At 38.0% G+C, this 26,317-nt stretch overlaps 2 protein-coding genes and 1 long non-coding RNA gene across 6 annotated transcripts in view; 1 reads left to right on the forward strand and 2 right to left on the reverse strand.

Annotated features, from left to right (window-relative positions):
* Positions 1-5,342, forward strand: part of LOC126818067 (DNA excision repair protein ERCC-6-like 2) — a 30,121-nt gene extending 24,779 nt beyond the window's left edge. For all 4 annotated transcript variants that reach the window (XM_056100646.1, XM_056100649.1, XM_056100647.1 and 1 more), the window contains 2 exons: positions 837-1,057; positions 1,800-5,342. In XM_056100646.1, the coding sequence (XP_055956621.1) occupies positions 837-1,057; positions 1,800-3,139 (1,561 nt within the window). In that variant the 3' untranslated portion in view covers positions 3,140-5,342. The remainder of the gene's footprint in view (positions 1-836; positions 1,058-1,799) is intronic.
* A 71-nt stretch (positions 5,343-5,413) lies between these two features.
* LOC126819457 (choline transporter-like protein 1) lies at positions 5,414-24,682 on the reverse strand. Its single transcript, XM_056100308.1, has 15 exons — positions 24,671-24,682; positions 23,514-23,659; positions 19,038-19,047; positions 16,553-16,600; positions 15,340-15,411; positions 14,699-14,765; positions 13,882-13,889; positions 12,394-12,500; positions 11,216-11,269; positions 10,374-10,460; positions 9,449-9,564; positions 8,206-8,372; positions 7,752-7,844; positions 7,345-7,437; positions 5,414-5,994 (listed from the first exon to the last, which is right to left on the reverse strand). The coding sequence occupies exons 1-15, from the start codon at positions 24,680-24,682 to the stop codon at positions 5,920-5,922; spliced, it is 1,155 nt and encodes a 384-aa protein (XP_055956283.1). The 3' UTR covers positions 5,414-5,919.
* Positions 19,047-22,302, reverse strand: LOC126819456 (uncharacterized). The gene is made up of 4 exons (XR_007679630.2): positions 22,218-22,302; positions 20,916-21,015; positions 20,071-20,134; positions 19,047-19,146 (listed from the first exon to the last, which is right to left on the reverse strand). It is a non-coding gene; the product is annotated as an uncharacterized LOC126819456 (long non-coding RNA).
* Positions 24,683-26,317: the final 1,635 nt, after the last annotated feature.

Genomic DNA, 26,317 nt, shown 5'->3' on the forward strand with positions numbered 1-26,317 from the left:
TGTGTGGTCTAAAACTGCCTGCTTAAAAAACGATAAGAATTATGTCCCTTTATTTTCGGTAAACTACAACCTTTTCAGCCCTACGGCCACAAAGCTGAATTCTGGTGTGTGCGGACACCACTATCTTAAAAGGACGGCTACGCATTATTTTCATTGGAAAAAGGGGTAGCCTTGCAGTGAGGATGGGCCTTGAGTGCTGCATGGGGCAGGTTGGGAGCCCCTGGTAAAGAATATTATCGAAACATTTTACAATATACAGATTCATTATACAAAACCTTGTAGGTATAAAAATATGCAATAAATATCAAAATTCCCATAGAGGAGCCATCCAAGGCCTGCACAGAAATAAATTAATTTACCATTTGATGCACATTTATCAGTAATATTTCTGTTTAAAATCCTGCATATCTTATTTCCAACTTCATCCAGACATTCACTGAACATGGATGAGGATATTGGGAGGGGAAGAGACATTTATTGAGGGGAAAATTATTATCATGTTTATGAATTCATCCAAATGTTTATAACTGATTATTTGGGGTTGGATGGCCGAATAGTTAGCGTGTCATAAGGTCTGTCTTTGAGTTAACTGGCGTGGTTTCGATTCCCCGGTTGTACATGACAAAGAGTAGGATCGCCTGTCGTCCAACCTCGTGGGTTTTCTCCGGGTCCTCCGGTTTCCTCCCATTGCTAAAGACCCCTACGCGTAAGCGAATTATTGAAATAAAATTGAACCATATGTTAGTCCCGAAATGATCTAGTTGTGTGGAGTGGAAGTTAAACCCCATTTCTCTCTCTCTCTCTTTATAATTGATTATAATTTGAATTATTTTCAGTAAACATTTTGAGAAATTGGCTGAGTTTAAAGACGGTAGATCATTATTAGAGTTAGCAGTAGAAATAGTACAAAGCTGTACAGAGGACAGATTAAATTTATTAAAATCATTTTATACTGCTGAACATCCTGAACTCCAGGAGATATTATCAGATGCTATGACTATTCAACCCTCTACTACTGGTACAAGATCTACATCAACGCCATCTAGTGGTAAACAAGGTAAGAAATGGAATGGTGCTTATTTAAAATAGCTAAGTCTCTAACTCAATATCATCCACAGTCTTCGACATTGCAAACACGACTTATTGGTCATTTTAAATCAACATTAATGTTGTTATCTTACGTGAAAAAATGAGCTTCTGATATCCATTAATTAAGACATAATGAAAATTTTAAAATTGGCACTCGAATCGTGTGCCAGAATGCTTTCGAGCGCCATGTGTAATACAGAGACTCGATGAACAAGGGTAAACATGTCCTACAGGAGAATACTATCAGTGTAGACTGGAATAACCAGACACCAAAGACTGCCATCAATTTGCACTCTTGGTGTATTTCGACGAACATAACTGATTAGAAATTACAGTAAAAACAGAAATGATTGAATGTAAATCAGTTTATATACATTCATATTACATTATTAAATGTGCTGCGACGGTTGTATCCATTTCTAGGTGCTGAACAATAACAGTTTGGCTCCTTTAACTCTTTGTCAATGCTTTACCAAAGTAATTTTAAGACCAGCTTACTGTAAATTTAGAACATAATCTTTATGGGAAACAACCCCTAGTTTCATGGTGTACTGTATAAAGTGTAAATTTATTTCTAAGAAAAAGATTCAATGCACAGGGGAAAATTTTTCCCTTGTTTTGGCAGCTGTCTATTGCTTCAAAAAAGGAAGCAAATGTTTTTATGGTAAATAATTTGTAACAATTGGGATATTTCATCTTGATTTTTACAGATAAAGTGAAATTGATAAATAAATCTACAACCAAATCAGTTCGAGGTGGACGAGTTAAACAAGCTACGCCTGGTAGAAAACGGACAATCCCTGGAGTTTCGTTTCTAGATCCGAGTTTATCAGATTCCACATCAGATTCCACAACGCAAGAATCGACCATGCCATCTGATACTAATCCTAGCATTGAAGAAAGTAGTTTGGAAGTCGGCATAAAACCATCTCCATTCAAACAACGGAGAATTCAGCAATCAAAATCTCTAAAACTAAAATCGGCGAAAAGAAAGAATGTGAGACAGACACTAGAGGGCAGTGCTAAACCCAATACATCCGCCATCTTGGATACATGTGAAGGTGACCTAGAAATGGCAGTGTCTGGTACAGAAACAGAGCAGCAATCAACAAACGTTATCGGACCATCATGGTTGTCAACTGAAGGCATTTTATATGACAACATGGTTGTTATAAAACCAAATAAAACTTCTAATTCCTCAGAAAATGTTACAAATTCTTCCAAAAGCGAAAACAAAAGTAAACCAAACATGCTCGCAAAAGTAAAAAGTGAAGTTGCCACAAACGTAAAAAGTGAAGTTGCCACAACGAGTATGGACGACCTGTTAGCAGAAATGGCAGCATCAGATTCGTTAGCTAATAATAAAGACATAGAATTTGTGAATTCAAAGTTCATCAACAAAGTTGGCAAGGCAATTAACACAAACAGTACAAATTCCAAACAAAATCGGAAAAAAGCAACAAACACAAACATGGAAGTTAGAGATCAGAAAAGTGGTGAATCAGAAGGAAAAACTGCTAAAATAATTGTGAAGGATTCACGGAAAGTGTCAAAATGTGATTATAAATCAGTACTTAATGAATTTTTGTTAAATGATTCAAGTGATGGGGATGAACCATCGCAATCTTCCCCTCGGAAAACATCAGATGAAACAAAGAGCTGCAGTGAAAGTTCACCGGATAAAGGATCGCAATTTAAACGTAAAAAGCGATCAACTGACGATTTATTCGCTGACTGGGACAATTTCACTTCTTGTTCAGATGGTATGGGTGACTCGGAAACAAGTATTTTGTTGAATAATTCCACGTTAAAAGACGACGCCATTGACTGTTTTACGGACCCTAGAAAATGGAAAAAAAACCCTAAAGTGAAACTAGGGGTGACTAAAACTGTCGAAAAATTTCTTCAAGAGTCAGATGATGATTATGAGAAATTATTTAAATCTGGAAAGATGCGGAAACGTGTTACTAAACCAGAATCGGTAAATCAAGGTGAAAATGAAGATCTGAATAACTGGAATCCAAATAACACTCCTAGTCTCTTCTCTTAGAATTTTAAGTGCTTTATTTTTTTATTTCTTTTAAAGCAGGTCGGAAAACAATAGACAAAATGTCCGGCACTAATGAATTAGTACCTTATATTTTTTAACTCTGTGATGGACACATATTTTAAAGTTGTTAAAAAAAACCTTGAAAAAAAACCAACAACTAATCTCGACAAAGTGACAGGTGTTAAAGAACTTGTTCATGACAAATCCTGACTATGTTTGATTTCCTGGGTTTTTGGGGTTTATAAGAGGATATGGTATTTCACAAATGGGCCATGTAGATCTAGATATATGTTTAAAGGACAATACTGGTGTCAGTCATTATTAGTTCATAAGTGATAGAACTGGTTAAACACATTCAAGTGATAACAGACACATGCGAATTATTAGTGAAATGAAATTCGACCGTGTGTCTGTTATGGCTCATCACTTCAGTCAGTTATATAGAAGGATAACTCATGTTTGTCATTTTTCGTGTCCTGTTTTTTTTTTTTCAAATGTTCATTACGCATCTATCGTAGCAATGATCTCTGTGTTAAAATTATATTTGGAATTTGTTTAACCAGTTCTATCACATGTGTAGGAATGACTGACACCAATATTGTCCTTTAAGTATACTGTATTCACATCAGTGATAGATGATTTAAACTATCTTGGAATATGTTTATATGATGTTAATTGAAGTTTGAGTTCTTGTTGAATTGACCTCTTATTATAATACGTACTATGATGGACATTCCTACACTTTATAAGTAAGACACAGATATTGATTTTAGCATGTTAATTGTCTGTTTTAACTATAGAAGAATTTTTTATTCATACATTTTTTTATAAACCATTTCATTTTTAAAATCATATTACAGTTTTTATAAACAATGAATTAAGTAAGTTTTATAATCTTGGAAGGAATATAAAATTTTAATAACCATTTCAGATCAGATTTTTTAGAAATGTGCTTGAAAATATATTTTTTTTATGCAGTATAATGGTCTGTTCTGTGCAGTTGTTCCATAGTGTCCTGTCTTAAACCATTATAGAAATATACATGTTACTTAAATATGTAAGATTTAGATAAAGATCTGACAGTTCTTGCTATAAAAGTTAAAAACTACATAATGAAAAGGAAAAATCTTGAAACTTTCGGTCACATTACTTCATTCTGTACTACGTTAGGGCTGTTTGAAGAATGCGTAGTCTTGATTGGCATGGATACTGTTGATACAGTTGTAAACAAAGTCTTGATTATCCATTTATTAATTAAATCATTTACCACCAATCGTGTTTAAATGCGTTGAAAATCTTGAGCAGACGATGATGGTATCGAGATTTGATTATGGTCTTGGTAAGTTAATTAATGTCTAATTAATAATTTATATAACATTTAAGGCCTAAAGAAAGACCTGCAATAGGAAGATTTAGCTCTTGAATAAAGCATCTTTTAAAGCCATTGTTGGTCATTTGAGGAATTTTGCAAACTACACTTTTGTTAAAGCTGAATCTGTAAAATCAATATGCAGTCCAAAAATGGTTCAGTTTAGTATTTATAAATCTTGTATAATAAAATCAAAGATGGATGTCTGTATGTATGTACGCACCTACGGTCCTACGCCCATCAGACATTGTCACCGAGATCCATCCCCACGTGTGGTTTCAAATTAACCAGTTTACCAGCATGACCCTGTGAATGATTTAGGCCTTCAAATTTATGGTCCCGGGTGAAGCCAGGTATCTTGCTTGTATATGATAGATTGAAAATTATATGTCAAATAATCAATTTTGTAAATTTACTCATACTGGGATTAGTCTTGAAAAATGAGATGTTGTCCAAAATGAAATGAAATGACATTCAGCGGCTTTAAGCTTTACTATCACTGTAAGAGCATAACAGGTACATGTACAATTAAGAGCTGCAGTTAAACTGACCTCATCCAGAGCTTCTCCTTTGGATAAAATATACCTTGGGTGCTTACCTGCAAATAAATTGTGTCTCACGCAAAAGCTGGATCAAGCCTATTTTGTGGCTTTCTCTGGGAAGTTTTTTTTTTAGGAAACACTTGTCTATGTTATCATCCTTGGTGAAAGTGGACATAACACTCCACCAACGAACCAAAAACTGACATTGAACAAAAGAATGGTTTGTTAGTGAAAGAAAATATTATATTGTTATTTTGTTATTCTTTAAATATAAAAACTATAAAAAAACACAGTAATGAAAATAAATTGTTTTTATTTGAAATATGTACAGCATGTAATTCATATTATCTACAATCTGGTAAATTGTCTATGACAATGAAAAATTTGATGTCTGGCTCTGGTTTTTTTTTACCCTGTGTTTTGGGGAACTATTGCTTCCTCTATGCTTTCTCTGGTTATTTTCAACTATTCTATTTCAACATATTTCCATAGTGATTTCTGACTAGTTTCCACAAGTCTCTATGCTTTCTATGTTTGGAGCTATTTTATTTTAATGTTTCCATGGCAATATTGTTGACTAGTTTCATCAAGTCTCTATTGTTTTTATGTCTGGAGCTATTTCATTTCATTATTTGCATGGCAATATTGTTGACTAGTATCAACAAGTCTCTATTGTTTCCATGGTGATGTGGACTAATTTATTTCAGCAGTTTTTCATGATGAATTTTGCATATAGTCTGCTTATCATGCAGGTCTATTTGTTTCTGCATGTCTATCTCTGTTATTTCTTGTTTATTTTGAAATGGTTTGGTGATTCTTGGCGGTTTTTGACTGGTTTTGTAGTTTTGGGATCAGACTCTGCATGGGGGTTATTTCTTTCTTGGTGATTTTGGACTGGATTTGGGGGATCTACCTTTAAATGTTTCAATATTACTAACACATGTCTGAAACAAAGGATATTGAAACATACAGCTCAAGAATTAATTTATTAGACATACATGTATATAACTACTGTTTGAATACAAATTTGAAGCTTCAGGATCTGGACAGAAAAAAAGCAAACATGTAGATTAGAGAAAGAGAGAGAAATGGGGTTTAACATCCACTTGACACAAACCAGGTCATTTTGGGACTGACATGGTTAAGTTTTATTTCAATAATTCTCTTGCACGTAGGGGTCTTTAGCAGTGGGAGGAAAACAAATGACCCGGAGAATACCCATGAGGTTGGACAGGCAACCCTACTTCTTGTCACTACAACTGAGGAATCGGAACCACGCCAGTTGACACAATGACAGACCTTATGTTACGGCCATCCAACCCCACATACATGTAGATCAGAGTTAGCAAATTGTAGGGAGATGACAAGTTCCCTTCCGTTTGATCCAACTTTATTTGAAGATGTTATAACTATATTGACTAGTAATGACAGCGAGCAGTTCAAGGAATGAATGAATAAATGAAATGGGGTTTAACGTCCTACTGTTCTGCTCCGACTGGGCTAATGAAGACGGCATACGGCATACAGTGTGCTAAGTTTTAGGGAAATTTTGCCTGGACAGCGGCACTATGGCCTACTCTTATTATATCGAATTCTAACTGCCAAGGGATCTTTTACGTGCATGCCAATGTATAAACGGGTCCTAGACTTTTTGTCCCATCCGAACTACTAGACAGCTGTCCTTTTTAGGACCTCCGGCCTGCACCACTGAAAAGGGGAAACCATGTCGGAAAATCCAGATGAACTTTCTCCGCTAATGCAGGGATCGAACACCCAACCTCCACACTAGCGAGCCAGCATCTTACCCACTTAGCCACGGTGGCTGGATTTACTAATAGGGGGAGAGAAATGGGGTTTAACGTCCACTCGACACAAACTAGGTCATTTGGGACTAACACATGGTTCAATTTTATTTCCATAATTCGCTTGTGCGTAGGGGTGTTTAGCAGTAGGAGGAAACCTGAGGGCCCGGAGAAAACCCACGAGGTTGGACAGGCGACCCTACTCCGTGTCACATACAACCGGGGAATCGAAACCAGGCCAGTTGACTTAATGACAGACTTTATGATACAGTGCACACGTCCTAACCAATCAGCCCCCTCCCCCCCCCCCCCATTTACTAATAGGCATAGACCTAGGAAATGTAGTGTGCCAGGTATAACCTTGTTTCAAGTGCACACTGCTGAGTTTGCCGTATGGCCGACAAGTAGATAAATCGACAATGTAATAGTTAAACATTCAATTAATCAACAACTGTTCTTTTAACTGAACACTAGCTAAGAGGTGTATATTACCATCAGATTTCTACTCATAAAATATGGTTTATCATTTCCATTATTCATATCACAGTCTTCACAAAAACACATAAATAAGGTATCTAGAACAATCTGAAAAATACATAAGATATTGTATGTAGAGCAATCTATAAAAACACATAAATATTGTATCTAGAGCAATCTGAAAACACATATTGTATCTGCAATAATCTGAACAAAGAGAGAGGGGGGGGGGTTAATGTTCACTCGACACAAACCAGGTCATTTCGGGTCTAATGGTTCAATTTTATTTCAATAATTCGTTTGCGCATAGGGGTCTTTAGCAGAGGAAGGAAACCGGAGGACGTAGAGAAAACCCACAAGGTTGGACAGGCGATAATGAATACTGGATTAAAATAAATAAATATATAAACACCAAAACTCACTTCATAAACCAGCATAAAACAATGAGCTATAGCAAAAGCTATAACACCACCAAACGTCAATGGAACATATTTATACGTTAGATCAGGATGAAACTAGAATATAGAAATCACATTATACCATTGAAATACAAATACTAGAATTACTGTTTAAGTATTATTTTATAGGGAACGCATTTTAACTGCCCACTTTTATTTCGAATTTGAACTGTTAAAGGTTCTTTTACGTGCACATGTACACGGGACCTCGGTTTTTCGTACCTTCCGAACGACTAGTCGGCGACTAGTCGCCGTTCCTTGTCAACCTTCGTCCTACACTGACCGTTGACAACCACGCTGGAATATCGCGGAGAACTTTCTCAACCGAAATCATGGTTTGCGATCCAGTGCCATTGTGTCGACTTCATGACAAGGAATGAGACCCAACCAATATTTGAATAAGATATATATATATTACCGGTAGAAGTTCATTTCCAATAATGAGAACCAAAGCTACACAGCCTAGTTTACTGAGAAATAGTAGAAAATCTCCAACAGTATTAATAGCTATAACTCTTAATGCATTGTTTACAATTGTAACTAAAGCTTTTCTTGCTCCATTACAAAAATTATCCCCATGAATAGCTGTAAATATATAAAACATATGTTAATTCACAATCTCATTAAAACACAGATCTTATTTCGTTTCGGTTTTTATTTTTCAAAATTTCGTTTTACTTGTCTTTACTACACCAGGACCCGGAAGAGTTGTTATATATGCTACATTCTGGATAATGTCAGGGATAAGTCAATGAAACGGTCTGTTACGGCAAGTTTTGGGAGTGAGGTGCACGGAACTGTGAGTAAACCACTGGAAACATCAACGTTGATTGGTTAAGCAAATGTCTGACGTCATAAGATCAAAGGTCGCTCGTATGACCTCTGACGTGACCTTCCACTACAACTGGTCAGATCTTCATGTAGTAGAGGCCATCGAAGTATAAAAAAACGAGACGAAATATAGATCTGTATTTTAATCAGGTTGGTTAATTCACAAAGAGCCAATAGAACATTTATAAAAGCTAATAACCGATAACAACCCTTTTTAGTTGACATGTAATTATTTCACTGCAGTCATTATGAAACATCCCTCGAACTGAGTAACACGTTAATTATTCGCGTACCTATGCTATAGGTGTCATCTAAACACTTTTTTAAAAACGGTGGATTTTTCTGCGTAAGACTATTCACTTCGAAATGGGGCGAGTTTAAGTATACAACTGTAGTCGTGAGCCTTGGAGTGGTAATGAACGAAAGACCTACACCAAAGAAGGACATCTTTCAGATACAAGGGTCACGTGAACTCCTTCAATTAATTCCTTGCATTCATGAGAAAGTAGTCTTGTTTTAACATCCGACTGGCTGTCGGGATTAGTGTGCCAGTCAATAAAGGATTAGTGTGCCAGTCAATAAAGGCCTAAAACGGTGGTAAAATTCATGTATTAATAACATGGTTTGTGGACCTACTAAAACAAAACTTCTGGATACGTCACAAGTGGTAAGAAAGCCACAATAACTGGGTTAAAATCCCCAACCCAACATAAATATATAGCAGTTGCGACAGGGGTAAATGTGGCAGCCCTCGTCAGGTCTTCATGGTTTTATACATAAAACAGTACTGTACAAGCTGTATTCAACCAAATTGCCCTGAACGTTCTTACCAATCATTATATACGCATTTCTATTAATAAATTTCAGGAATCGTTCAAAACACCACAAACAACAGGCCAACATTTTCATAATAAATTCAGCAAATTTATTGGTCTTTCCTTTTAATCTGAAATACATGAAGAAACAAAGACAGTCACGTTCAGTTTCTGATGTCGATCGTACTTTATAGTGGCCATTCTTCATTAGCCCAGTCGGAGTAGAACAGTAGGACGTTAAATCCCCATTTTATTTTACCACGGTGGCATATTTACGTAGCTACACAGCGGCGTGTTTATGTAGCTAAACAAGTAGCTCAATGGCTTAGCTATGTAGCTAAAAAGGTAGTTCAGCGGTGTAGCTTTGTACTCTAAATGAGTAAATTAGTGGCGTAGTTGGTAAGCTAAACGAGTAACTTAGTGGCGTAGTTTGGCAGCTAAACGAGTAAGCCAGTGGCATAGTTATGTAGCTCAGGGGCGTATCTATGTAGCTAAAAGAGTAACCCTGTCGCGGAGCTATGTGGCGAACAGAATAACTCAGGGGCGTACATATGTAGCTAAAAAAGTAACTCAGTGACGTAGATGTATAGCTAAAAGCGTAGTTTAGTGGCGTAGTTAAAAGGTACAAGATGTAAATAAAACAAGCCCTGTGACTTCTGAAATGATCACGAAGCCTTCAACCCGTCTCTTGGAGAGAGAGAGATAGAAATGGGGTTTAACGGCCACTCGACACAAACTAGTTCATTTCGGGACTAACATGTGGTTTAATTTTATGTCACTATTTCGCTGGCGCGTAGGGGTCTTTAGCAGTGGGAGCAAACCGGAGGACCCGGAGAAAACCACGAGGTTAAACAACCCGTCTCTGGATACATTTACGACTTTTGGGTAAATTATGACTACAACTTATATTTGAATTTATATGATATGCAGTATTACTTACTTCTTCTGTATAATCATGAGAATAAAACGAACAAATCTAACAAGAGCTATCAGAAATGATCCAAAAGCAACAGATCCAATATGATACCTGAAAAAACAAAAACAACCACGCACACACTAAAAAATATTATATCTAAAGAAAATACACACTAAAAATCTTATATTTAAAGAAATTAAATCTGAAAGGTGGTTATACTAAAATAGAGAAGATAATGGACGACGCCTATGTAGTAGACACATGTGGTGATGCCAGGCCCGTAATTCGACCCCCCCCCCCCTCCCGTGAAGATATTGTCGACCAAACAGATATGCCTTGTCCGTCAATTTTACAGCACCCCTAAGACCCCCCCCCCCCCCCGTTGCTCTATTCGACATTAGGTAAGATTAGATAAAGAGCGGGCAGTTTTCGCTATAATAGTTAAAAATAGATAATGAAGAGAGAATATGCTGAAATTTTCAGTCAAATTACTTCACTCTGAGGTTAAATATCGGCGATACAATTATAGTCTAGCCTCAATTGTCATTACTACCGTTTTTACGATAATAAACAGTCTCGATTATCCAATTTTACGGTAACCGCATCGACCACAAAACGTATATAAATCTAATCATATCGCAGTAATTCACCGGCATCAAGAGTTGATTATGGTCTTGGTAAGTTAATTAATGTCTAATTAATAATTTATATAACATTTTAGGCCCAATAGACAGTTTTAGCTCTTGCATAAAATATGTTTAAGATTACATGCATGGGCTGTCGACCCAGCATCATGACTATAAATTTAATGTAAGGTACTGTATTGTTTGGGCCTACAGGTGAGTCTATCCAATTTAAGTTCTTACCTTATGAGGTTACAGGTTGATCGGCCTATCGGACATCCAAGTTTTGTTTTGTTTCTAGATAAATGAAAATTAATTGTTGTGATAAAATATAACTTATTATCGTTGGATGTCTGTATTTAATAATGAGTGACCACCAAGACAAATTTGTGAGTCAATCAAATTTACTAGTTTGGGGTGAAAGCAACTATTTCAGTATAGTAAATTCACAAAAGTAAGCCAGCCTTTTACCTATTTGCAAAAAGTTAAGGGCAATCAACTTGACGATGTTAGATCCACTAACGTGATTTTTTTCACTTGCTTGACCGAGAAACCCACGCTGATCAGGCCGCTACAATCACTGATAAGGACGACATCGATGCGACTTAATGAGCCCCAAATATTAACTTTTTTCCTCCGACAAATTAAATTCTAAAACATTTTTTTATGTATTAGAAAAATAAATAAAGACGTTTAAGTATTTGTAGGTAAAATATTAATTACTATTTAGTGTAAATGGGTATTAAACATTCTGCCCGGAAGCGGTAACGTTTCATGTAAACAATGCACGCGCCATTGCGCCAATGATTTACGCCGCAGTTATCTTTTACAGAGATAATTAGAATACTTTTCGTAATCCTCTGTGAAACAGATTGCGAGAAACCCTGTAGTCCTATTCCAACTTATACTTTCTCGTAAACATCAAGTTATTCGAATATAATAAAGCAACGGAATCATTAAAATATTAGAAAGAATATGTAGACTCGTATTCACAAGGTATTTTTGAGGCATTTCGGGAAAGACAAAGTCTGTAACTCCGCAAGTAATTGTCAAATGTCGTTGATAAAGACAGGAATATAAAGCTTCATACCGAATTTCATTTAAATTGTATAGAAATTGGAAACTCTATCGCGTTCATAAGGCAACACACCTTGTTTACTCGAATAGGGTGAAAACTGTAGCCTCTCTCGAGTTTTTAGTCCCGAAATGACCTAGTTTGTGTCGAGTGGACGTTAATCTCTCTCTCTCTCTTTCTCTCTCGCTCTCTCGTTTACAAGAATGCGTGTATTAAGAAAATATATAGCCTATACGTCGAGATTAAATGTGAGCAACTTAGATGTGTAATAAATATCGGGGCATAAGTTTGTTACATTCTCATTACTATTACATGTATCAACAATGTATTATATTGTAGAACATACCTAGTGAAATACCATATAGATACAGCTCCTGCTATAACTAAATCTTGACATGCTACGATAAAAGCCGAAATCCAAAATATACCAAATATATGGTACCATCGTAAATACTGAAACATACAAATTTATTAATAAGTGTCTTTAAATTAACGTTTTGAAATGTAAAACTTAACATACAACTCAGTGAGGCCCTGTTATATAGCTTCCTTGAGAATGCCGGTGTATAAACCATCGGTATAGCACGTTAAATATCCCCTGACCGTTGAAAATGGGTATAGTACGTTAAATATCCTCTAGTCTGACCGTTGGGAAACGAAATAAGTTTAGTCCGTTGAGAGGCTGCCAGCACACCGCATGCCCGACTTCATTATCCCGTCAACAACAATTTTTATAAAGGGCTATATTTTAATTAAAATAAGGTGAACAATTTTGAGTAATTTCTTAACTTAAGTCTGAGAATGTTTTGTGAAGTTCTCACAAAAAAATCATACAAGTACTAAATCTGTAGTTTGTTTAGTTTATGTCTATAAATATTTATTTAAATAAATAACAAGCGGTTGTCATGCAAGATAAGTCCACATTTTGCAAGAGATAGACAGACAATAAGCAGGGGTCAAAATTCAGTAAGTTATGATCCGATATCCGAGAATATCAAAAGGAAGTGAAATCCCTGGGATATTAATATATATTTTTAGTTTCATCAAAATTAGATAATAATTCTGACCTCCTGAGTGTCCACAACCTTGGTATTACATACTTTTACACTATTTGCGTACAAGGAGCGGCCATTTTAACGGGCAGTTTCGATCTGATTTTCACGTAATTCGAACTCAACCGCCATTAGGTTACACTGATATATTTAAACTTTTTTTTTAAAATTGTGACCTCTGAGGGTCCGCAAGTTAAAAACTGGATTTTAATTTTTTTAACAATCAGGGGCCATAATTCAGGAAGTTACGATCCGATATGCGTGAATAACGAAAGGAACCGAGATCTTGGGGACATAAACACGTAGTGACCTCTAGTGAGTCCACAACCTTGGTATTAGATATAAGTTTTGATCCGATACATGCCAATATCGAAAGGAACCGAGATCTTTTGGTGATAAACCTATATTTTAAGTTTTGTCAAAATCGGACAAGAATTATTCTGACCTGTAGAGTGTCCACAAACAAATTGTGGATGGATGGACGAATGGACAGGGGCGACGACAATATACGTCCACGTAAAAATGTGGGCGTATAAAAATAAACTGTGGATCTCTAAAATAAAGTAACATCAGTCTAATGGTTCAATTCTGTTCAGCATCTATAAAGATAGGATCAGCTGAAAATTTCACGACATTCAACATCTTCAGCAGTTCATAAAATCGGCTGAATCGAGGCCAGGAGTTACCTATCTTTTATATTTTGGTTATGAAATATTTTAAGATGAACGTACCTTCATGAGTTCTTCTATTTGGTATTTTACGTAACCAGATGGTCGTACAACCGGTACTTCTGTAAGTGATATTCAACACAATGTAATTAATATTTTAAACACTCTTCTGGAAGCTGATATTTGGTTTCTACAAATCTTGGTTCTCTTATAAATCAACCATCAAGATTAAATACTTCTAGATAGACAATCCAGTTTCTTTCTTCAGTATACATTGTAACTACACATTTGTACTTCTTTGGCTGGAGCTACGGTGGCCAAGTGAGTAAGACGTTGATTCGCTAGCCTGGAGGTTGCGTGTTCGATCCCTGAATTAACTGAGAAATTTCATCGAGATTTTTCGGCGTGGTTTAACATTGTCAGTGGTGCAGGACGGAGGGCCTGGCAAGGACAGCTGTCTAGTCGTTCAGATGGTACGAAAAACCGAGGTCCCGTGTATACATGTATATTGGCGTGCACGTAAAAAGATCCCTTGGCAGTTAGAATTCGATATAAAAGTAGGCCATAGAGCCGCTGCCCGACCCGGGCACCCCCCCCCCCTTCAGCATACTGTATGGCGTATGCACGTCTTCTTTAGTCGGAGCAGAACAGAGCAGTAGGACGTTAAACACGATTTCATTTCATTCACTGACTGCATTGAAGGCATACAAACCGAGCACTGCTAATTTCGACGGGTGTCCTCGAGTGGCTTTCATTGCGGCATAAAGGGGAACTTTATTGTTAAGGATTGTTTTTATTACATATGTACAATAATATTACATTAACAGATACATATCATTATTTGTATAATAATATTACATTAACAGATTAATATCATCATTTGTATAATAATATTACATTAATAGATTAATATCATCCAAATAGAACTTACTAGATGTTTCTATATACAGGGCTATTACAAGAAGACCAGCAACTGCCGCCATTAGTATCAGTAATGTCTACAAATAAAAAACAAGTACAAGATGTTCGTAAAAAAATAGACACGTTTCTGTCAAAGAAGGAAGTCTATATGGTGGTCGGCGTTTTCCTTTTTCTAAATTCTTGCTATATTATCAAAAATTCTGAGCTTATTAGGCGAGAGAGAGAGAGAAATTGGGTTTAACGTCCACTCGACACTAACTAGGTCATTTCGGGACTAACACATGGTTCAATTTTATTTCAATAATTCGCTTGCGCGTAGGGGTCTTTAGCAGTGGGAGGAAACCGGTGGACCCGGAGAAAACCCACGAGGTTGGACAGGCGACCCTACTCCTTGTCACGTACAACCGGGGAATCGAAAACCTGCCAGTTGACTCAATGACAGACCGTATGATACAGCACAGCGCGCACGTGCTAACCATTCGGCCATCCAACCCCCCAGCTTATTAGGCAAGCACGTTTAAAAATAAGCACCAAAAACTTGTCTGATTGTTTATTTCACTATAAGAGTGTCTATAGAATATAGAAATTCAGGGTCGTGCCAATTTTAATAGAGCGTTAATTGTCTTTTAAAAGAGAAACCGCCATACTTACCCATATAGGCTGTAAAATTAGAAGGGGTATATGGGTTATAACTCTTCCAGCTTCCTTAAATAACTTCACAACCTGGAAAATTAGATTCTTTGTATCAAACAAAACCCTTTATGGACTACGGACCGAGGCTATGTGGCCTACTTTTATTTCGAATTCGAACTGTCAGGGGTTCATTTACGTGCATCCTAATGTGTACACGGGACCTCGGTTTTTCGTGCCATCCGAACGACTATACGTTGTCCCTTGCCAGGCTCTTTGTCCTGCACCACTGACAAGTTGGTATTACCATTTATCACCCAATAATACATTCTACAGTAGATATCGCTTGTGTGATATATTTCATAATCTCCTTAGGAGATATCGCTTTACATGAATTTGATTGGTCAGTTGAAAGGGAACTACTTTTTTTTATTTTCAAAGAACAGTTCATTTATGATTAAAAGTAACTTTTTTTTTATTAAAAATGAATTATTATTATTCAATTGACATTGATGGAAACACTGGGTCAATATTAAGGACTTTGCAATGGTTGAATTGCTGTCAAAAAATGATGTATCACTACGCCGTAATGTTCAGTAAAAGTGAAATCTACAGCAAAGAATTATATTTATCTATTTGTGCATGTAAGAAGGGATTGGGTGATAAATAAAATCTCCTACTCGTCTTTTTTGATATCAAAAAATATCAACAATTGTTGATAAAGTAAAAAAAAAACTCGGCAAAGCCTCGTTTTTTGTTACTTTATCAACTTGTGTTGATATTTTTTGATATCAAAAAAGACTGGTAGGAGAATCTCTATATATAAATTTTTTTTAACCCTTTATTTCACACAACTACCTACCACTGGAAACAGATTATCATATTACGGGGAGGGGGGGGGGGTATGGCCGAATGATTAGCATATGCGCGCTGTATCCTAAGGTCTGTTATTGAGTGAACTGGCGTGGTTTCGATTCCCCGGTTGTACGAGACAAGCAGTAGGGTCGCCTGTCCAACCTCGTGGGTTTACTCCGAGCCCCCCGCTTTCCTCCCACTGCTAAAAAAAAAAACTCTACGCGCAAGCGAGTTATTGAACTAAAATTGAACCATGTGTTAGTCCCCAAAATGACCTAGTTTGTATCGAGTGGGCGTTAAACACCATCTCTCTCTCTCTCAGATTACCATATGACAAAATTTGGAGGAATACATTTAAATAATTCATATGTTTACTTACCAACTTAATTCTCTTCCTCATAACCAATAAAATCAACACTACCACTAACTATAATGTAAGTAATGATTTAGGTCAGCGGTCGTTATTGCGACGGTATATTTGTGGAATAACAAACCGTTATGCAAAAATGAAATGAAATGGGGTTTAAAGTCCTACTGTTTTGCTCCGCGAACTTGGCTAATGAAGACGGGCATAAGCCATACAGTGCTATGAGGGAAATTTTGCCCGGACAGCGGCACTGCGGCCTACTCTTATATCGAATTCCCACTGTCAAGGGATCTTTTACGTGCATGCCCATGTGTACACGGGACCTCGGTTTTCCGTCCCACCCGAACGACTAGACGGCTGTCCTTGTCAGGCCCCCCGTCCTGTATCACTGACAAGGGGGGAACTTTCTCGGCCAATGCCGGGATCGACCACCGGACCACTAGGCTAGCGAGCCACTTAGCCACCGTGACCCTCCAAAACCGTTATGCTGATCGATGTCGGATTAAAGAATCACTCCGTTTAAGTAAGAAGGATACTAGAACGGACCAGCAACTGACATAGTTAAACACACGTATCCAGTAAACACTAATCACATTATACAAGGACGAACCATGTCCAGTAAACACTAATCTCATGATACAAGGACGACCATATCTAGTAAACACTAATCAAGTGATACAAGGACGACCATATCCGGTAAACACTAATCACTTGATGCAAAGACGAATCGTGTCCAGTAAACAATGACGAGCTATATCCAATAAACCATTGTAAATATTAAAATACAATATCTTACAGCTACAGCAGATGCTATTAAAGAATAAATAAGCCACGTTCTTAGTAGATCTTCTTGTTCAGGTGTACGTTTTGATGGATTCGTTTCTTGATAAGCTTTATCTAATAAATACCATTTATACCTGTAAATACACAATGTCTATTAGTAAATGCAGGAGGACTGCACTACACACAACAAAATCTACAAGATAAACCTGCGAATAAGACAGGATATAGACATTGCAAAAAGTAAACAATCTCATCTTATGCCAGAGTGTACACTGTTTCCGCCTACTCTTGATCGGACTCAAATGTTGTTTTATGTCCACGCCAATCTGTACACTGTACACACGGATGGATCGTGATTAGTTGCCCCATCCTAACGAATATGGGGGGATGGATGGCCGAATGGTTAGCATATGTGCGTTGTATCATAAGGTCTGTCATTGAGTCAGCTGGTGTGGTTTCGATTCCCCGGTTGTACGTGACAAGAGTAAGGTCGCCTGTCCAACCTTGTGGGTTTTCTCCCACTGCTAAAGACTCCTACGCGCAGCCGAATTATTGAAATAAATTTGAACCTTATGTTAGTCCCGAAATGACCTACTTTGTGTCGAGTAGACGTTAAACCCCATCTCTCTCTCTCTCTCTGATCGGACTCACTGGTTGTTTTATGTCCACGCCAGTGTGTACACACGGATGGATCTCATCCTAACGATTAGGCGCTGTGCCATGTCCATCAATACTTGATCGAATCCGAGACTTCCTGGTTCGTGAACGATTTACACATGTATATAGTCACAAAAGCCTTAAAATTCAATTGTATTCACTTGGCCAGACGGGATATCATTTTGATAATTGATTGACAAGAAATCAAAATTAAACCCGTTAGTGAGACTTACGCGTCACATGTGTGTGTTTGGCACTGCAGAAGATCGCAGACTGGCCGTGAAGACTTTTAGTTCTGCAAATACAAAATTTCCACCCGGTTTCTTGGGTCCGGTCTGAGAGCCACCAAACCCTACAGCCCGTTCCTGTCAAAACACGTAGGGTGGGTTGTGAGCTAGGCCTTACGCTGTTCTGCTCCTATTATACTGGACTAATTAAGACGGGCATACACCATACAGTGTGCTATGAGGGAAATTTTGCCCGGACAGCGGCACTAACGCCTAATCTTATATCGAATTCCAACTGTCAAGGGATCTTTTACGTGCATTCCAAAGTATACACGGGACTTCGGTTTTTCGTCTCATCCGACGGACTAGACAGCTGTCCTTGTCAGACCCTCCGTTCTGCACCACTGACAAGGGGGAACCACGCCAGAAAATCCTGATGAACTTTCTCGGCCAATGCAGGGATCGAACACCCGACCGCCAGGCTAGCGAGCCAGCGTCTTAACCACCTAGCCACCGTGGCCCCCCTAGGCCTTACGCGAAGTGGGACATTTTGGTGCAGTGCTAGGCTTCCGCCTACCCTTCCCTCTTCGAATTCCAACTGCCAATGGTTCTTTTACGTATACGCCAATTTGTACTCAGTTGGACATAGTATATTCGTCCAATCCGAATGACTATGTACATTTTCCGTGTCAACCCGTGTGCCTCTCCCTTGAACCAAACGTATCTCTCGTGTAACTCCGGGATTCCCACCTGGGTAATTTTAGTCTAAAGGCCCTACCGCTCGATTATGGCGACCCCCCCCCCCCCACACACACTACATGTTGACTTACCAGCTGTAACCTGCAGCAGCAAGAACTAGAAGTGTTGTTAGAATTACTATCAACCATACAATAACACCAGCAAATAACCGTAACAATATCACTATCAAAAACGATGCCGCTGAATGATAAAAGTACACTTATAATTTAAAACACAGCAGTATAACATGAATAATTGTGTCAATATTTAGGTCCCAAATATTAGCGATTTAGCTCCTTTAATTTGTGCTTCTTATGGCGCACTTCCGATCACCAGCCCAGTTATCTAAGAAAGGATGGCTAACAAGAGCACTTTATATCATAAGTCTCGCCATTTGGAGGAGAGGGCCTAACTTGCGCACTTTAGACCATAAATCCCGCCATTTGGGGGAGCGGGTCTAACGCGCGCACATCATCGATTCAGAGAGAGAGAGAAATGGGGTTTAACGTTCACTCGACACAAACTAGGTCATTTCGGGACTAACATATGGTTTAATTTTATTTCAATAATTCGCTTGCGCGTAGGGGTCTTGAGCAGTGGGAGGAAACCGGAGGACCCGGAGAAAACCCACGAGGTTGGACAGGCGACCCTACTCCCTGCCACGTACAACCGGGGATTGGAAACCACGCCAGTTGACTCAATGACAGACTTTATGATATAGCGCGCGCACGCTAACCATTCAACCATCCAACCCCCCTCATCGATTCAGGTAAAATAGTTTCTATCTCGCGCTTATATTTAACACGTGGTGGGGTCGCCTGTCTAACCGGTTAGTTCTAAATGAGAGAGAGTTTCGATTCCCCGGTTGTACGTGACAAGGAGTAGGGTCGCCTGTCCAACCTCGTGGGTTTTCTCCGGGTCCTCCGGTTTCCTCCCACCGCTGAAGACCCCTGCGCGCAAGCGAATTATTGAAATAAAATTAAAACCATATGTTAGTCCCGAAATGATCTAGTTTGTGTCGAGTGAACGTTAAACCCCATTTCTCTCTCTCTCTCTCTCTCTCTCTCTCTCTCTCTATCTGTCAATAATTTAGCGAAAAAAGTTAATAAAATAACTGTACAATACCAAATGACATTGCAGCCATATACAGGATCTCTCTCCAGCTCAGTACAATATCAGTAGCGATACTCTACAAAACAGAGGAATATTAAACATGTATTATGTAAGAGCTAAATATGTCTATTTCAGGTCTTTCTTTAGGCCGTAAATGTTATCTAAATTGTTAATTAGGCAGTTATAAACAAAACAAGACCATAATTAACGCTCGATGACATGGGATACTTGAGATTTTAACTAGATTATAGAACGGTTCGCCATTTAAAAATTTAATTTAATAATGGGAATGTGATAACTTTTCTCAGAATAGAGTAATTTGACTGAAATTTTCAGGATATTCCCTTTATATCATCTAGTTTTTAACTATTATAGTAAGAATGGCTAGCTCTTTATCTAAATCTTACATAATGTATATTTAAACTCTGATTACCAGTCAACCGTGGGTGTAGCCGTTACATGTACGAAAATATTTAATAATAACACGTCCCGAAAAAATATTCTTTAATATTCTTTTCGATTTTGTGATGCTACGTCATCGAAGTCGTAGAGTGTGTATTAACAGCGCCATTTTAAGACTATGGACCCGAAGTTGGATAATAACCTAAGATTTATATGATTGTATATATATATATAATGTGTAAAATATCAAATAATAATGCGTTCCATTTAAACGGAAGTTCGGCCATTTTGAATTGTGTGGCTGGCGCCATTATCAGGAAAGTTTTTCATTACTGATTTACGATGATAGTAAATACACATCTGCTTGTCTCCGTTCGAATATGTTGTGAATCTTGTGATATGTTTATAAAAAAAATCCCACAAAATTAAATAGTTTACTACATTTTAAATCTTACCTGTGCCACATCACTCGACGCCATGCTACTAAAAGATGATGCTACACTTGTCGCTAATTGAAACATACTACTTGGTATACATCGATTTAACAAACTCAAACTGTGTATAAAACAAATACAATTAATCAACTGACCTCTCAGTGTAATTACCGTACACTGAAATGAAATGAAATGGGGTTTAACGTCCTACTGTTCAGCTCCGAACTGGGCTAAAGAAGACGGGCATCCAGTGTGCTATGAGGACAATTTTGCCCGGGCAGCGGCACTATGATCTACCCTTATATCAAATTCTAAATGCCAAGCCATCTTTTACATGCACGCCAATATATACACGGAATCTCGGTTTTTCGACCCATCGGAACGACTAGACAGCTGTCCTTGCCAGGCCCTCCGTCCTGCACCACTGACAATGCAGGGATCGAACATGCGACCTCCAGACTAGCGAGTCAGCGTGGCTTCGTACACGATATGGTGGGTGTGTGCCAGTGTACTGATATCAGTAATACCGGCTAGGTAGCAAGACGTTAAATTCCAAAGGTAGGACCATGCACAAATCAAAGATGCTTTCATCATAAACAATCTCCTGTTTCAATAATTGTTCAGATTATCATTTCTAGTTTAAAGTAGCTAAATCTCTAACTCAATATCATCCAGATATAAACATTTTACCATTGCTACACCATAATGCGTTTTAGTGCCATTTGTAACAAGGGACTCGAAGAACGAGGCTAGACATATTCCACAAGTCCTATAAAACGGTGACCTCATATTCTTATTTGTTCGTTCGTTTCTAGAATTTTACGTCCAATTCCACCTAAGGTGATATCGTAGACAATTCTTTGAAGAGCATTTTGAGAGCATGCCCAATAAATACTATCGGTATAGCCTGGAATAACCAGACGCTAGAGATTGCCATTCGATTTAGACTTCTGGCGTATGTCTCCGAATATATCTGATTAGACTTCTGGCGTATTTCGCCGAACATAACTGATAATAGAAATAACAGTAAAAACAGAAACGACTGAATATAAATCAGTTTACATGTATGTACATTCATATATATGCGTTTTGACCCATTTGTGTCAATATCTAGGTCCGAAATATTAGCGATTTAGCTCCTTTAAGTTATGGGCATGTAAAGATTGGTCTCTATTGATTTCATAATGCCATCTTTTCTTGTCTTAGACACATATATAATAACAATTCTGTTATCTTATTACAAGCCTTCCAGATCGTCTTTTCACTTATTAGAATAGTGCGCTATGGGTTGTTGTGCGTGCCTTAAAAAGTAAAGTTACTTACTGTGGTGTAACTGGGAGAACAGGACACAGAGTAGAATTTGATATATACGAATTGATGTCATATCGGCATAAATGTGTCCCTGTCTCAGTAGCAAAATTATTAACATCTGCTGGTAAAGGTAGTGATTTGTAAGGACATTTAGCAACACAAACTATGAGAGGATCTGGATCAGGGGTTAGACCTGTACTAGGTAGTGCCGACAAGAAGTACAACTGATTAAAGAAGAAAGCTTTACTGAAATAAATTAACAACATACAAATTCTCTCACACAAGTTCTTTCTCAAGGGCTTTAATTTTTTTAGATATATGGGTGATTTTTAAAAAGTTCTTCTGAAAAATCTACGACCTAAAATAGATATATGGGTGATTTTTATAAAGTTCTTCCAAGCTGAACAATCTACGACCTAAAATACTCTTATACAAATTCTCTGACAAAATTTCATTCTCAAGGGCTTTGATTTTTTTTTTGATATATGGGTGATTTTTATAAAGTTCTTCCAAGCTGAACAATCTACGACCTATTCGCATAGCTGATCACCCGACAGATTTGGGTTAGTTCAAAATGTACGTTCAAAATAAAATACTTCTATACAAATTCTCTGACAAAACTTCGTTCTCAAGGGCCTTAATTTTCAGATATATGGGCGATTTTTTATAAAGTTCTTCCAAGCTAAACCATCTACGGGCTATTCGCATAGGGTTAGTTCAAAGTGTACGTTTAAAATAAAATACTTCTATGCCATACATGCATAAATTATCTATGTTAAGTATTGAAATGATTTTTTACGACGTCAACCGGACAATCATTTAATTATTCTGGCTGGTGACCACGTAAAAACTGGGATGTAATTCAGCTTCTAAAATATATATCAATGACATGCATATAAGCTGTTAGCTTATAAATGATAGAAATAGTTCATGAAAACGATATGAAATGCGGTTTAACGTCCTACTTTTCTGCACCGACTCAGTCTGACTGAGTTAATAAAGACAGGCATACGCCATACACTGTGCTATGAGGGAAATTTTGCTTGGAAAACGACACTACGGTCTACTTTAATTCCAAATGTCAACCTTGGGTTCTTTTACGCGCATGCCAATGTGTACACGTAACATCGGTTTTTCGTCTTATTTGAACAACTATACGTTGTCCCTCACCTTACCAGACCCTCCATCCTGCACAACTGACAAAGGGGAACCACGCCGAAAAGTCCCGAACGTCTTACTCATTGAGCCAACGTGGCTCCCTATAAATCATAAATGATAAAAATAGTTCATAATATCCATGAAACTTACGGTCTGTCGACCATATTTCTTCCAGCAAACTGGGCAGAAATGTTGAGATTTTCATTACTTTGTCCACAAATATTACCCCAGCTATCATAACCATATCTGACTAAGTTAGGATTACCTTTCTCTGTAGCTAGGTAACTAACATAACCCTAAAATAAAATACGGAATAAATCAGAGTCTGAATGCACCAGGAGGCCAATAACCATTTTATACGCCCACTTTTTCTGGGAGTATACTGTCGTCACCCATGTTCGTCGGTCCGTCCGTCAATTCATAATTCTTGTAAACGCTATAGAGTCCATCAGAGTTTCTGACAGATGTTTTCTTACTTGCTTGGCTAGTCATAAAGAACCGTGGAAAAAATCAGAGCTGTACAACCAATTATAAGCGCTCTGTCGTTAAAACTTTTCGAATGTTCAAGTTTGAAACCTTACTGACTTGAGCCAGTCTTTTCGAATGTTCAAGTTTGAAACATTATTGAGCCAGGTAAATCTTGGACGGAGTTATTGCCCCCTGTCTGCCAAACTTAGTAAACGCTGTTCGGTTAGGTGTTTGGGGGATTTTTTTTTAAAAAAACAAAACTTTCTGGAATTGTTAGGCTAATCATAATGAGGGACGGCGTGTACGTATTGTGTACGGCGTTAAGTCGATATTTGTCCCTTATTTTAGTTTTGGAATCAGAATTTGAAATATATCCCTTCAAAGCCATCAGTAGAAACTAAAATAAAACCATTACGAATAAGTACGGACATGCAATTTATTCACCTAATCGCAAGATATAATAACAATGTCTGTTAGAATTATTATGTTAATACTTACCATTCCTGCCAGGAAGCCCAAGAAGAATATCAGAAATATAATATCAGTACAATGTCTGTGTTTTGATGGTCCCTCATCTTCAGGCTACAGGGAGAGAAGATAAAGTAAATGTCGAGAAGTTAAACTTAAAATATTCCTGCCCAGAATTAGTCTTCATCATTCCAGTCGGTGCAGAAAAATAGAACGTTAAACCCCATTTCATTTAATTGTTTCGGGACAGTCAAAGCAAGAGGGGGTGGGGCAAGATTTAGCAACAGCGCACTCGGTTAGTGGGATTTAGTAGCTGCCTCAGCCCCCAGGAAGTGCCAATCCAAGTTTGGCGGGCCTGTGTTTGATGTTACTGTTTGATCCATGTAGCTATCAGTAAAATCATACTCTAGGGATCTATAGGAGGTGGTGGGGGAGGGTGAATGAGGTACATTTAAAGTCCTCCTTTTCTGCCCCAACCGGAAATGAAGACGGGTATACGCCAAGCAGTGTGCTATGCCCAACGAATTCATACGGGCGAGGGATATTTTACGCGCCAACGTGTACTGGATCCCGTTTTGTCACCCCGCCCGAAAGAGTGGACAATTTTGATGCCCATCTAGGAAATCCCGGGAACCAAAGCCTTATTTACCTTACGGTGCCACAATGTTTGTATCAGCGAAGCCCCCTAGAAAATCAAGTACCGGTAACCAAATATTTATCATTCCATAAGATCCTGCGATTTTGAACCGGTTTTGCTGTAACAAATGTGTACAAAACAATTCTATCCAGACCCGGCGAGTAAGGTACGGGCTGGAGGTTTCTATAATTCATTGTAGTCCAAGGGAAATCGGGAGCCACTGTGGTCCAGTGAGTAAGCAATCTCCCAAACAGAGTTGTCTTCCCTTGCAGTCCACACTTACTGGATAGCGAGACTTGTGTGGAGAATGGTGAGTAAGGCCCTGGCTTACTAATTTGGTGATCTCGGGTTCCATACCGATGATTGCCGAGAAGCATTCTCTTTATTGACCATAATCATAGAACGGTGAATATTTGGATCCTTGTGATGTTAAAGCTTTCCAAGAGTCGACAAAGACGGGAATTGTGAGTTGTCAATGGGAATTAGAAAAAAGTTAAACGATTTGGGGTCCCTGCTGGAAAGTAAACATAATAACATTACAAAATGAAATGAAATGAAATGAAATGGGGTTTAACGTCTGTTTTGCTCCGAACTGGGCTAATGAAGACGGGCATACGCCATACAGTGTGCTATGAGGGAAATTTTGCCCGGACAGCGGCACTACGGCCTACTCTTATATCGAATTCCAACTGCCAAGGGATCTTTTACGTGCACGCCAATGTGTACACGGGACCTCGGTTTTTTGTACCATCCGAACGACTAGACAGCTTTCCTTGTCAGCCCCTCCGTCCTGCATCACTGACAAGGGAGAATCACGCCGGAAATTTCAGCTCTATCCGCACTGTCATTCATTGACATATTTTTATTCTCAATTTACTTTCTCTTTTACTTATTAATAAATCTTTTTATATAGGCCTATATAGATCTAGGCTTTTTATTATTAAATCTAATATATTATTTCTTGTCAAGAACGAATTGTGCAAATTTTGGCCATCATCATCATAAAATAGTAAATAGCCTTTGGCTTGCACAGTTTTCTCCACTAGGCCTAATTAATAAGGACATAAAATGCATAGAATTAGAAATTCACACGACCATTGTCCATACACGGCACTAATTTGATTCCCTATTTTTTTATGTTGTCGACTACGGTATGATAATATTAATAAATAAATAAACCCGTGCGTGTTGAAATTGTATGCACGTCAACTAGGCCTACTTACTCCTTGCTGGGGCGACGTAAAATGAGTCGAATGACCCAATAATAAAGCCAACGGCAACAGCACACAGAGTGATAGTGATTACCGTGGCCGGCGTGGGTATGCACAATAGCCGGAATAGTTTCGTCAGACATCAACCCAGAGTACAAGTAGTCAACAAA

Source organism: Patella vulgata, chromosome 4 (genome assembly GCF_932274485.2).
Source record: "Patella vulgata chromosome 4, xgPatVulg1.2, whole genome shotgun sequence".
In the NCBI taxonomy this organism is placed as follows: domain Eukaryota; kingdom Metazoa; phylum Mollusca; class Gastropoda; family Patellidae; genus Patella; species Patella vulgata.